Genomic DNA, 13,875 nt, shown 5'->3' with positions numbered 1-13,875 from the left:
CAGCTGCCTTGCTGGTTCGCAGCCTCCTCAGCTCTCCACACACCTGGGCTGTAGTTATTTTGAGTGGGGGGATGTCTTCCATCCTAGTGTCCAGAGGGGGAGGTGGAAAGACAGCTGCAGTACTCAGGGGTGAGGATGAGGCGGAGTGGTCAAACGTGTTGAAAAAGTTGTTCAACTGGTTGACTCGCCCCACATCTACATCTACAGCCACACCCTGCTTGGTGCTGCAGCCAGTAATTGTTTTCATCCCTTCCCACACCTCCTTCATGTTGTTGTTCTGCAGCTTTTTCTCCAACTTCCTCCTGTACTGCTCGTTCCCTTTCCGGAGCTGGACTCTGAGCTCCGTCTGTACTCGTTTTAGCTCCTGCTGATCACCATTTTTAAAGGCCCTCTTCTTTTGGTTCAGAAGGCACTTGATGTCGCTCGTGATCCAAGGCTTGTTGTTGGCATAGCAGCGTACAGTCTTTATAGGAACAACATTGTCCATGCAGAAGTTAATGTAGTCAGTAGTGCAGTTTGCCATCTCCTCAATGTCCCCACTGCTGGACCCTAGCAGGACATCCCAGTCCGTACGTCCAAAGCAGTCTCTCAGAGCATTCTCTGCCTCGGTGGACCATTTTCTAAAAGAGCGTGTGGTTGTTGGTAGCCTCCTCACTTTTGGTTTGTACTGAGGTTTAAGCAGAATGAGGTTGTGGTCTCCTTTTCCAAGGGCAGGCAGTGGTTTTGCACTGTATGCATTTTTGATGTTTGCATACAGAAGGTCAATAGTCCTATTTCCCCTGGTCTTGCAGTCCACATACTGGACGAAAGAGGGCAGTGTCTTATCAAGAGTCACGTGGTTGAAGTCCCCAGAGATTAACATTGCAGCCTCCGGGTGTTGTGTTTGTAAATATGAATTATCTTGTTGACTTGCATTTATATTATACTATTGTCATAGTCTTTGCTCCGTGCAATAGTCTTTGTTCTGTGCAGCTTTTCGAGATCCTTTGTGATTAAGGGCTATACAAAAAAACAAATATAAATCCTTGTGTGTCTTTTTTCCTTCTTTTAAAAAGAAAACACACTTCATTCAGTGACTGAAATAGCATCAGCTACGTTATTAATGATTTCTAATCTCAAATTTTCTTTTCTGTGTTAATACGTCGTTATTTACAAACTTATTTTAAAATTTTGATTATTTAAAACGATTCAGATCACCTGCTCTTTTGTGTGCAATATTCTATTGAGAGTAATCTGTTATTGAATATGGGTAAAAACTAAGGAAATAATATATTTTTTCTACATTACGCCTCTCCCGAACTGGTCCATTTACGAACGAACGAGAAGATGGACACTAAAATCATTGGTTCCCAGTCACCGTCTTTGCTTTATTCGTCTTTGCTTTATTAGGAGCAAAACTACACGTATTAGGAGTTTTTACCATTTCGCTATTCACATGTCCAACGAGAAATGATTAGTCTTGTTATTTACATATTTTTTCTTCCTAAACTATTCTGTATAATTACGTAGTATTATACACTCAGTGTTCTCGTTTGACCGCGTCCCTGCATCCTAGACGCATCATTTTTGCTGGGGACGCATAGTCTCAAATCAGCGTGCGTCTCGGGGACGCAACTTTTTTGCCACAAAATTGTCATTATTGAAAGTTCAGATGTCAAATGATTTCATATATATATATATATATATATATATATATACATGACTGTCTCAGAAAATTAGAATATTGTGATAAAGTTCTTTATTTTCTGTAATGCAATTAAAAAAACAAAAATGTCATACATTCTGGATTCATTACACATCAACTGAACTATTTCAAGCCTTTTGTTATTTGAATATTGCTGATTTTGGCTTACAGCTGAAAAAAACTCAAAAATCCTATCTCAAAATATTAGAATACTTCCTCAGACCAAGTAAAAAAATAATTTTATTACAGCAAAACTAAATCAAACATTTGAAAATGTCCATTGATGCACTCAGTACTTGGTTGGGAATCCTTTTGCACGGATTACTGCATCAATCCGGCGTGGCATGGAGGCAATCAGCCTGTGGCATTGCTGAGGTGTTATTGATGCCCAGGATGCTTCGATAGCGGCCTTCAGCTCATTTGCATTTGTAGGTCTGGTGTCTTTCATCTTCTTCTTAACTATACCCCACAAATTCTCGATGGGGTTCAGGTCAGGGGAATTATCAGGCCAATCAAGGACAGTGATGCCATGGTCAGTGCACCAGTTACTGGTGGTATTGGCACTGTGGGCAGGTGCCAGATCATGCTGGAAAATGAAATCCTCATCTCCATAGAGCTTTTCAGCAGATGGAAGCATGTAGTGCTCTAAAATCTCTTGGTACACAGTTGCATTTACTCTGGACTTGATGAAACACAGTGGACCAACACCAGCAGCTGACATGGCTCCCCAAACCATTGCTGACTGTGGGAACGTCACACTGGATTTCAAGCAACTTGGATTTTGCTCCTCTCCAGCCTTTCTCCAGACTCTGGCGCCTTGACTTCCAAATGAAATGCAAAACTTGCTTTCGTCTGAAAAGAGGACTTTGGACCACTCTGCAACTGTCCAGTGCTTCTTCTCCATAGCCCAAGTCAGACGCTTCTTCCGTTGTCTTGAGTTCAGAAGTGGCTTGACCATGGGAATAAGGCTATTGTAGCCCATTTCCCAGACACGTCTGTGAACTGTGGCTTTTGATACCTGGACTCCAGCTTCAGCCCACTGTCTTTGAAGCTCCCCCAAATTCTGGAAGCGGCTCTTCTTCACAATTTTGTTAAGGCTGCGGTCATCTCTCTTGGTTGTGCAGCGTTTCCGGCCACATTTTTCCCTTCCAACAGACTTTTTGTGGATATGCTTTGAAACTGCACTCTGTGAACAGCCTGCTCTTTGAGAAATTTCTTTTTGTGTCTTACCCTCCTGATGGAGGGTATCAATGATGGTCCTCTGGACAGCAGTCAGATCAGCAGTCTTCCCCATACTTGTGATTTAGTTTACTGAACCAAGCTGAGTGTTTTTAAGGCTCAGGAAAACCTCGCAAGGTGTTTCAAGTTAATTAGATGATTCAGGTGATTAGTTGAATAGCCTACTTGTATACTTTTTCATGATATTCTAATATTTTGATATAGGATTTTTGAGTTTTCTTAAGCTGTAAGCCAAATTCAGCAATATTAAAATAATAAAAGGCTTGAAATAGTTCAGTTGATGTGTAATGAATCCAGAATGTATGACATTTTTGTTTTTTTAATTGCATTACAGAAAATAAAGAACTTTATCACAATATTCAAATTTTCTGAGACAGTCCTGTATATATATATATATATATATATATATATATATATATATATATATATATATATATATATATATATATATATATATATATATATATATATATATATATATATATATATATATATGTGTATGTATGTATGTATGTCATGTCTATGGTTCATACCGGCTGAATACAAACACATAAAACATTTTCTTGTTTTTCACCTATTAACACACTTAGTCATTGAGTTAAAGTTAAAACTTATATAAACTCTATGTTGGCATAATTACTCATCATCCGGGCCAGGACCTCGGCAGCACTGCCCCCTCCCGTGTGTGTAGTTAACTTTATTCACACAGGAAACACCGGAAATGCGACTTCAAAATAAAAGAGTACAAGACTGATAAACATACAAGAGATGCAATTAGACTGATTATTGAAACGTTACTTCATGGGTGTGTGTGTGTGTGTGTGTGTGTGTGTGTGTGTGTGTGTGTGTGTGTGTGTGTGTGTGTGTGTGTGTGTGTGTGTGTGTGTGTGTGTGTGTGAAAGATTGTTTTTATATTTAGGAATATAAAAACAAGTTATATTCACACAGTGAATTCTGAGAAATATTACAACCAAAACGACCAACATATCACATTGTCATATTCCTTTAATATTGGCATCATTGTTATTTTACTCACTTTTATTAACTCATTTAATATTGTCATCATTGTTATTTTACTCACCTTCATTTTTGATACCTTCATTCCATTTCTTGGTTCTTCTATCTTCTGTGATTCTGGTAATAACTTGAATATCTGCAAAATGAATATCGACTTTCTTACCTTTTACATCTTGTTCTCTTTTCTGTACCTCCTTGGTCTGGCCATGGGGGTCGGCATGTGGAGTCCAAATGAGACAAGAGGCGCTTTTCATTGTTATCTGGCTCCATCTTTAGGACTTATAAAGTAGTGTTAGTGAAGTAGTGTCACTGTAGACTTAATTTTGAAGTATTCCATGGTAGAATTTTCAAAGTAGTTCCATGGTAATATTTTCGTAGTATATTCGTAATATTTTCTAATGTTCCTGTAGTTGTATTTTAGTAATATTTATGTACCAGTATTTTATTATTGTAAGAATTAAGTAGTGTAGTGTTTGTATAGTATTTCTATAGTATTTTTGTATTTTTTAGTCTCATTATTATAGTATTTCTGTCATAATATTCGTGTAGTAGTATTCTTAAGTATTTATGTAGTAGAACTTTTATTATTGTAACACTTTGCCATTGCATTTTTTCTTCCTTTGTGATTAACTGCAAGTGAATGGCTGAATTAAAAGAAATTAAATCCGAGAGGTTTAACTCGGACCCAAGTGTGGAACAACTTATTTGATTATTTTGCGTACCTCTGTGCTCAGCATCTTCCCTTTATAATATTATTTGTGTATGAATTCTGTGGTATTTCTTTCTTCTTCTTCTAAAGCAAAACAATATATTATGTCCATGTTTATAAGAATTCAATTACATATTCATCCTTGTAATAATTTTTGTAGCTTTTCTATAAAAGTACTGTTATAAATGGTAAAATGGTCTGCATTTATACAGTGCTTTTTAAGTCAATTAAGACCTCCAAAAGAACTCTATAATGTGTTAAGTCAAGTCAAGTCATTTTTATTTGCATAGCCCTTAATCACAAAGAGTCTCAAAGGGCTTCACAGGTTATTAAACATAAGCAGTTTAGGTTATTCATATGCTATAGAGTAGAAATTAGTTTTAAGCTTAGATTTAAAAATTTCCACTGAGGTTGCAGATCGGATCTCAGAGGGAAGAGCATTCCACAACAGCGATGCCCGGATGGAGAACGCTCTCGAACCTGCGGAACACTTCTTGGCTCTTGGGATCACCAGAAGACCGGCGCTCTCGGAACGAAGGCTTCGGGCCGGAACATAGGGGGAAATCAGATCTGAAAGATATGAGGGGGAAAGTCCATGTATAATTTTGTATAATAATAAGAGAACCTTGAAATCACATCTTAGGCTAACAGGGAAACAATGCAGGTTAGCCAAAATTGGGGTGATGTGATCTGACTTTTTTGTTCGAGTTAAAAGCCTCGCTGCAGCATTTTGTACCAGCTGAAGACTCTTGAGTCCGGTCATCGGAAGACCGGAGAGTAGTGCATTATAATAATCGAGACGGGAGGTAACAAACGCGTGAATTATAGTCTCTGCATCCGACTGGGACAGTAAAGGACGAATTTTAGCAATGTTACGAAGATGGAAGAAAGCGGTTTTAGTAATTTTCTTCACATGTGTTTTGAAGGACAGATCGGGGTCAAATGTGACACCTAAATTTTTATGTGAGTCACTCTGTGTGATGTGACATTTGTCAATGTTCACGGCAGTTTTAGAGAATAAGTCGCGGCATTTAGATGGACCAATAACTAAAATTTCAGTCTTTTCAAAGTTAAGACGCAAGAAATTGAGTGACATCCACTCTTTTATCTCAGTAAGGCAGGCCTCCAAATTTGCACAGTTTAGTGTGGCAGATTCCTTCATCGGGAGATATAGTTGAGTGTCATCTGCGTAGCAATGGAAACTGATATTATCCTTGCGAATAATATCACCTAATGGAAGCATGTAAATGCTGAAAAGAAGGGGGCCAAGCACTGAACCCTGCGGTAACACTAAAGGGCTCAGATGTCATTTAGCCATATTTAACACAGTGTGTCTTATCTGAGAGGTAGGATCTGAACCATAAGAGGACGTTTCCTGAGAGACCAATCAATTTTTCCAACTTCTAGTAAGTTATTATGGTCCACTGTGTCAAAAGCAGCACTAAGGTCCAGCAGCAGCAAAAGTGATGAAGCGCCAGAGTCCATTACCCGTAGGAGATCATTGGTTACCTTAATCAGAGCTGTCTCAGTAGAGTGGTTAGCCCTGAATCCTGATTGCATTGATTCAAAAAGATTGTTCCCGGATATGAAATCATTCAGCTGCTGTGCCACTACTTTTTCAAGTACTTTAGAAAGAAATGGTAGGTTTGACACAGGTCTATAATTACATAAGCTTTCTGGATCAAGGTTGGGTCGTTTCAGTGTGGGTTTAATAACGGCGGACTTAAAAGCCGCTGGAACTACTCCTGAGGAGAGTGATATGTTTATAATATTTATAACTGAAGGTGCAAAGACGCCAAAAAGACCTTTAATAAGTGAACCTGGAAGCGGGTGAACTGGCAAGTCGTCGGTTTGGCGGTATTCACCATCTGTTTAAGATTATCAAGTGACAGTTCACTAAAACGGGACAAATTCCCTGGACAGCCACCATGTCGTGCATCTATAGATTTCAGCGCTTTAGTATGTGTTGTATTAATACTGTCTTTAGCAATTTCTTCCTGTATGCATTGAATCTTCTTAGTAAAGAAGACCATTAAGTCATGGGCTGAATGGGTGGAACTATCTGGGATAGTCTGTTGCCTTGTAAGCGATGCTACAGTTTCGAAAAGGACTTTGGGATTGTTCTTTTGTAACGCAATCACCTTCGAAAGGTAGGCTGATTTTGCAGAGGCAAGGGCCGCTTTATACTTCAACAGACTGTCACACCAGGTTTGGTGGAAAACCTCAAGCTTGGTAGCGCGCTATTTTCTTTCAGATTTCCTGCATTCTTGATTAAGGGATCTAGTTTCATCATCAAACCAAGGCGTGCGTCTTTTAGGTCGTGATTTAAGCCGTATGGGCGCTACTGAATCCAGGACACTAGCCAGGGTAGCATTTAACTCATTCATGAGTGAGTCGATAGAGCCTTTGTATGAAGGAATGGACACAACTGCTCCTGGAAGACGATCGGAGAGCTCAGAAAGTGTGCCAGTGCTTATATTGCGTTCACTAAACCCTTCAGCTTTTTTAGTACTACATTTAGCTAGTACCTCGAATGTAACTAAATAATGATCCGAGATAACTGTAGTACACGGTAACACCATCATGTTATAGGTTGAAACTCCTCGAGTCAGAACCAAGTCCAGCGTGTTTCCATCTTTATGAGTTGGCAAATCAACGAGTTGGTTAAAACCAAATGCATCAATTAGAGACTGAAACACAACAGTGAGTGAATTGAGTGGGGAGTTCATATGAATGTTAAAGTCCCCCATAATTATAATTTTGTCTGCATAGGTTACTAGTTCAGACAATAGTTCAGCGAATTTGTCCAAGAAAGCTGTGTATGGCCCTGGTGCGCGATAAATAGTTACTACATAATTTGACAATGGAGAGGACCGCAAAACAAAAGCCTCGAACGCCTGTCATTATTAGAGGTACGAAGAGTAAATTTGAGTGTTTTTTCAGAAATTAGCACGACACCGCAACCCTTCTTCATCGTGCGCGCTACATGGCTACTCACGTAGTCTTGAGGAAAAGCGTGATTTAGCAGTAAAAACTCGTCCGGGCGTAAATAAGTTTCACAGAGACCGATACAGTTAAGTTTATAATCGCGAATAATATTATTAATTGCTCTATTAACAAGTAAAGCTTTAGGAGCAAGCGATCTAACATTTAAAAGACCAAATTTTTGCTTTGCTGAATCATTTAACTTAGCTGTAGTCTTTGTCGAGATCGTCACAAGATGTCGCCGTTCGGGTGCGTTGGGCTTCAGGCGTCGGTTGACCGGCAAGATCGATGAAGAAATAATGGTTGGATTAGACACATCTTCATGTCCTTCTTGGTCCTTCGACCTTACACGCTTCCCTGCACGACAGCCCCGCTTCTGCTTTCTGTCTTTGCGCCGTCTTCGTCTTTTCTTAGTTAGAGTGGGTAGCCACGGCGAACCGAGTCGCTTTGAAGCTCGTTCGGGATATCATAGGTGGTATAAAAAGTGCCCGAGAAGTCGAAATTTAGACGCCCACCCAATTGAATAAGTTCCTCCTGACTATAAGTCTTATTGGCCACGCATGTGTCCAAAAAAGAAAGCAGGAGAACGATAGTAAGTAGCAGGATAGCCGGAGAGTAACTAGCCGCAACGTAAATACGCGCCGCCATGTTGGAACCGGAAATGGAAAGTGTTGTGTTTCATACTTACCCATTCACTTAAAATCAGCTAGATTTAAAATGAAATGATCTGCATTTACATCGCGCTTTTCAAGTCAAGACTTCCCAAAGCGCTTTACAGTGTGCTTCACATTTCCCAATAGCGGCTGTGCAGCCATGTAAGGCGCTAACCTGCTTTTTGGGGGCATTAGGGGTTCAGTGTTTTACCCAAGGACACTTCAACATGTAACACGGAGGAGCCGGGAATTCGAACTGCGATCTCTTGATCCCAAGACGAGCACTCTACCTCCTGAGCCACTGCTGTTCAATGTTGAAAAAGTTCAATTATTGGTCCGAATCTATGGTATAACGGTTAGTCTCATTTAATTTTCAACAAATTATCATTATTATTTTTTTATTTAATTAACTTTCCCCTTTACATTTCTTTCTTTCTTGTATGCTCTTTGTCTCTCTTTTCCAATTAAATCATTTTTGCTTCACCTATTTAATGTGAAAATGACGTATCTTGATCTGCAACAAGTTATCTTACTCTTTTGTATTCCAATCGATAAATTTTCATTACATAATTTTTTTAGAAGAAAGTGTTTATTAACGATTTTTCAATATTTTTGTATAAAATGCCTTTATCTCAAATTAATCTATTTCAATTCACTCAATTAGATTTTTCCTAGTCTTCCCAGTCCTTAATTTTCCAATTTTGAACTGAAAACAGGAATATTTTATCATTTTCTGTATTATTATGGCATTATCTTGATTTAACGCATCTAAAATCACTCACTCATATTTTTCCTAAGCTTCTCACTCTTTAATTTATCGATTTTCAATTAAAAATCAACAACAAAAATTTGGACCGGGAAAAAAAATCTCCGGAGCCGTCTGTGGCCCGCGCTCCCTGTGTTGCGCACCATCCGTGTTGAACGCCAATTTCTCAAAAAGTCAATTTTTTTGACTCTTTACGATATGTTCTATCAATTCCTCTTAAAACATCACATTTTTAAACAATCTCCGCTATTTTTAAAAGTGTTTTTCACCATTTTAGGAGCACATTGTTTGAGCCGGTTTTTCTAAACGCAAGTGACATTAAACACGTAAGACAATGGAAGAAAAAATTTATAGCAAAGTAGACATAAAACAATTCACAAGACAACAAATAAGACATACACAGGGCCCAGACAAACGAACTTCTAATTAATTTTGTTTAAATTAAAACGTGCACACTTTCTTTTTACTGAAGCCACGTGGTTTATTTTAATCGGTTTATTTTTACACAATTTCCACAGGGGACTCCGCCATCCACGGAATTTAACTGTTTTTCGATTCCGTCTGTCCCGTCCTGTCAGATATGCTGCTCGTTATCGATCCCGTCTGTCCTGTATCCTGTATCAATCCCGGATCCAAACCCCGTTATCTTGTATCCTGTATTCAGAATCGGTCCCGTCTATCCCATATCCTGTATCGATCCCTTATCCAAGCCCGGTTATCCTGTGTCGATCCCATCTGTCCTGTCCTGTCTGGTATCCTGATCATATGCCCCTGGCTTCCTGTTTTACCGCGCCTGACTTCTCTGTCCTGCTTCTGCCCAGCGATTGCTGAATCGCCGGTGTTTGTGTTCCTGTGCATGACTGCTCCGCTTCCGTAAATAAAGCTTGGTGTGAAAACGTTACCCATTTAGGTCGGTTTGTTTGGGTTCTCACAATAACATAATGTGTGGGTAGCAGATATTTTTGCTCATTTTACAGTATTTTTTTAGTTTTGCTAAATACACGTTTTTATATAATAACTCTAAAAATAGAAAACATGAATAATGAATAGAAGAACTTTAAGGAACACTACTCTACATTAAGACATACATATTTTAAGTGTTGTACTAGATTTTCTCTCGACAAAGTGTACCTATTTAGAGCTTAGTGTAATGCTAGCCCAAACAAACGAAACAGCTTCTGGTTTTATTTGGGAGAGACGGTCAGCAAGCTGTAAAATGGGTTTTGTTTTCTTATTGGGGCCCGTTTGTGTTTCAAAGGCAGCACAGCTGCAGATCACTTCTTGACTTTAAGGGGACCCCTGGCCCTATGCTGAAACTTATCCAAATGCTCCGAGCTCTTTGAGCTCTGATGTGGAACAATGTTTTCTATTTATAAGGGTGTCCTCTCCGACTGGCGCCACACACGCGTGCCCTACTGTGCGGTGTGTATAAAGCGGCGAACGTAGCTGAGGATACACTGCAGAGCCTAATGCTTAATTCCATTTTTTGGGTCCATTTCTGATGCTTTAGTGAAATGGTTCACATTTCCAACTAAATGTGACTTGTAATCATTCTCCTGTGACTATTAAGTGTCTCCTGTGAGTGCGCCACAAGCGTCCAGCTTGTGTAAAAGAGGATGGGTAATGTCACACACAATGAGTGAATTGTTTGTGGAAGTACTCATGGATGCTAATGCCGTAGTGTGTCTACCAATTTGAAAGTTGTTGCCTGCTACCGGAGGCGGAATAGAAGTAGACACCTGGTATTGGTACTCAATCTTTTTCCTTTTGTGCTTCAACAGAATTTGTCATAAAGGTTTTTGCACAATATGACTGGCTTGTTACGAACCTTACCTAATGTATGTTACATACGTAACAAGCCAGTTTCATGCTCAACAACAGGTTTCTTTGTAGCCGCATGCAGCTTTGTGGCCCTCCTTCATGGCTCCTTAGTGCTTTTTAAAAAATGTTTGACAATGGGAAATGATCATGTCTTAATAGTAGCAAGTTTATGTTGGAGTTCACAATTTTTAGTGGTGTTTTTTCAATTATTGAAAAAGTAAGCCTTACATCAGGGGTCGTTAACCCCGTGCCCGCGGGAACGCCGACACCCACGGTAACATTATCACCTGCCAACGGACCTAACCACGAAACAACAATGTGATTAATTTATGTTTCATTTTTTTAAATTGCATTCACAGTGATTTAAATTAAAAACAAAAAGTTAAAAAAATAAACAAAAACTTAAAAAAAAAAATCAAAGTAGAAGAGTTCGATGATCTAAGAACTCTGACGTAACACGGGGCAGAGGTGAGTGCGCATGGCAATTGCAGCCTTGATCTTAAACGTCGCGAATGAGTCAAAATTGATTTTTACGTACATAAATGTGGCAGAATAAATGAAAAATAAATTCATAGTGAATGAGAAGAATTTTTTTTGATTAATGTAAAAGAAAAATCTGCGCATCTTTTTTGCGGGCTGACTGTGGCCACCGGAAAGCGGCTCAACGTGGATCGCCACTGCAGCCCTTGTCAGAAAAGCTTCGATGCTACCGTAATTACCAGCCTTGCAGCACACCACGACAGAAAAGGCCCGCGGGTTAAAGGCAACTCTGGGCAAACAGCAGTCTTTTTTTACAAGGCCAGTAAAGAAAACTCTCAAAAAAGCACATACAATTTTTGATAAAGAGAAAGAAGGCATTTCCTGACAGGGAGGTTCTTAAAGAGGCAAACAAACAAATTACAATGTTGTTGGTGGCAACAGTTCAGCGCCGTGGAAAAGATGGAGTTCAAATATTGAAACACTCTTGAAAATGTGATACTAAGTTTAAAAGATATGTTTTATTTAACATTTGTAAAAGTTCATGAAATTAAAACTGATGATAACGTCTTGAAAAATTTTCCGTGATTTCCTGCAAAATGTTGTGAAAGTTGTTGTTTTGTTTTTTTTTTTGTTTCCTTTTGAGCATCTGCAATTGAAATAATTGGAATGGTAAAGAAGAAATAAAATATTGCATGTTGAAGTTTATATGTTCTCTACCTTGTTGAATCATTCTGAATAATTATTAATCATTAAAAACAGGTCTCATGTAAAGTATCTGTAAGATAGAAAATTAAATTAATTAATTTAATTAAAATTCTCATTTCGGAAAAGCGATAACGAGGTGCCCTTTGTGTTGTTCTCGGCCTTAAAAAGATTGGTGACCCCTGCTCTACATACCACAAATACCAAATTCAGATTAACCTTTTACATTTTCAAGAATCCAGGGGTATATAACACTTTTATAAGTGTCCCTTTTTTGTTTGCAAGGAGCTTGTTTTGCCATAACATTCTGTCACAGGGATCACCAACTTTTTCAAGCTGAGAGTTATTTTTGTTTCTAGTTAGTACAAAGGGCACCAAGTTTTATATGTATTTCTAAAATAGCAACATTATCATGTTATTGCAATGTTGTTAGATCACTATGTTATTATCAGATTAATTATTATTAGAGGTGAGGTTACATAGACTCGGTCAGCAACTAAAACAATCATTTTACAAGAAAATCCAAATGAACCAGCACTCGTGAGCTATTTTTAGAACAGATGCACGGTCACTTAGGTTGTCCTTAGGGTGCACCCTGGTGCCCACGGGCACCACTATGAGTCTCCCTGTTCTATCGTGTTTATAGTGTTTCCAATACCAATTAAAATAAATAAGCTTTTTTTCACATGTCTGGACACTCAAAACACGTTCTACTGTAAATGTAACCGTAGTGATTTTACTGGTGAGAAGTAAAGGACATTTTATACAACTCCTAAAATATTTTAAATATATTTTATTGCCGCAAAGATGCATTTTTGTCCTTGTGATATCTTTTGCACCTTTTTGTCAATCATATTCCTCACTTTAAATGATGATCGTTTTCTCAATAGATATACATTCTATTTGTTTTAAAGATAACTCTATCTTTCTGCACATACGTGCTTTGAAATCGTAAATGACACGTGACATGCAAACAGGACAACTGTGGTGTGTTAGTGTTCTTTTCAAGAGTTTGCTCATTCAACATACGCATTGCACTTTTTCTTTCCCCCACTAACCCCCGCGTGGCAAAACTCAACAAGTCACTGCCGGAGAAACGTGACGCGGGACTTACCTATAGTGGTGATGACAGTGATGGCAAAGTAAAAGGAGCCTGTGAATTTCCATTGTATGCCGGCTTTATGTGGCTTGAGCTGCAGCACGACCTTCTCCAGCCGCTCAAAGTCCTTAATGGACAAGTTCAAGGCGTGCAGCAGTTCGGTTCGGCGCAGGGACATCTCTCTCCTCTGGCTCGTCTCGGTCTGCGATTCTAGCGCATCAAAAATGGCCGCGCCAACCATCAGGTAGGTGAAGGTGCAGATGATGAGGGCAAGGGTGCGCACGTTTTGCCTCTTCATGGCTACTTCGTGCGTCAGCAGGTCGGGCCAAGAGCGAGCGCGGGTCTGGACGACGGGGAGCTGGATTGGTTCATGGCTGGGACTGGCTGGACTGGGGTGAGGAGGGGGAGACCAGATGCTTTATGAGGTGGGAGCTGTCCGTTCAGGACCCGGGCACACCCCACCTAGCAGCCCCGCCTCCTTTCAGTAAACTACACCTCTTTTCCCAGTCTCCTTTGTGGGGGGCTTCCGGTGTTTAATGCTCGTTTTAAATTTTTGTGGTGAACTCGGTTTTGTCCCAAAAGTTCGGTGGCCGAGAGGAAAACACTTTTACATTGTGTACAACACGTTTGCATTTTAGAAAACAATTTTAATTGTGTAAAACACTTATATTTTTGAAAACACTTTAACATTTTAGGAAACACTTTTACATATCATAAAAC

At 39.3% G+C, this 13,875-nt stretch overlaps 1 protein-coding gene across 1 annotated transcript in view; it reads right to left on the bottom strand.

Moving 5' to 3' along the window:
- Window positions 1–13,534, bottom strand: part of kcnk3a (potassium channel, subfamily K, member 3a) — a 60,111-nt gene extending 46,577 nt beyond the window's left edge. Inside the window, exon 1 of the mRNA XM_088324794.1 lies at window positions 13,171–13,534. Within this exon, the coding sequence (XP_088180920.1) occupies window positions 13,171–13,453 (283 nt within the window). The 5' untranslated portion in view covers window positions 13,454–13,534. The remainder of the gene's footprint in view (window positions 1–13,170) is intronic.
- Between the last annotated feature and the right edge of the window lie 341 nt (window positions 13,535–13,875).

This window comes from Urocampus carinirostris, chromosome 20 (assembly GCF_059441175.1).
Source record: "Urocampus carinirostris isolate Australia breed hairy pipefish chromosome 20, RoL_Ucar_1.0, whole genome shotgun sequence".
In the NCBI taxonomy this organism is placed as follows: Eukaryota; Metazoa; Chordata; class Actinopteri; order Syngnathiformes; family Syngnathidae; genus Urocampus; species Urocampus carinirostris.
This window is presented reverse-complemented; position numbering and strand designations above follow the sequence as displayed.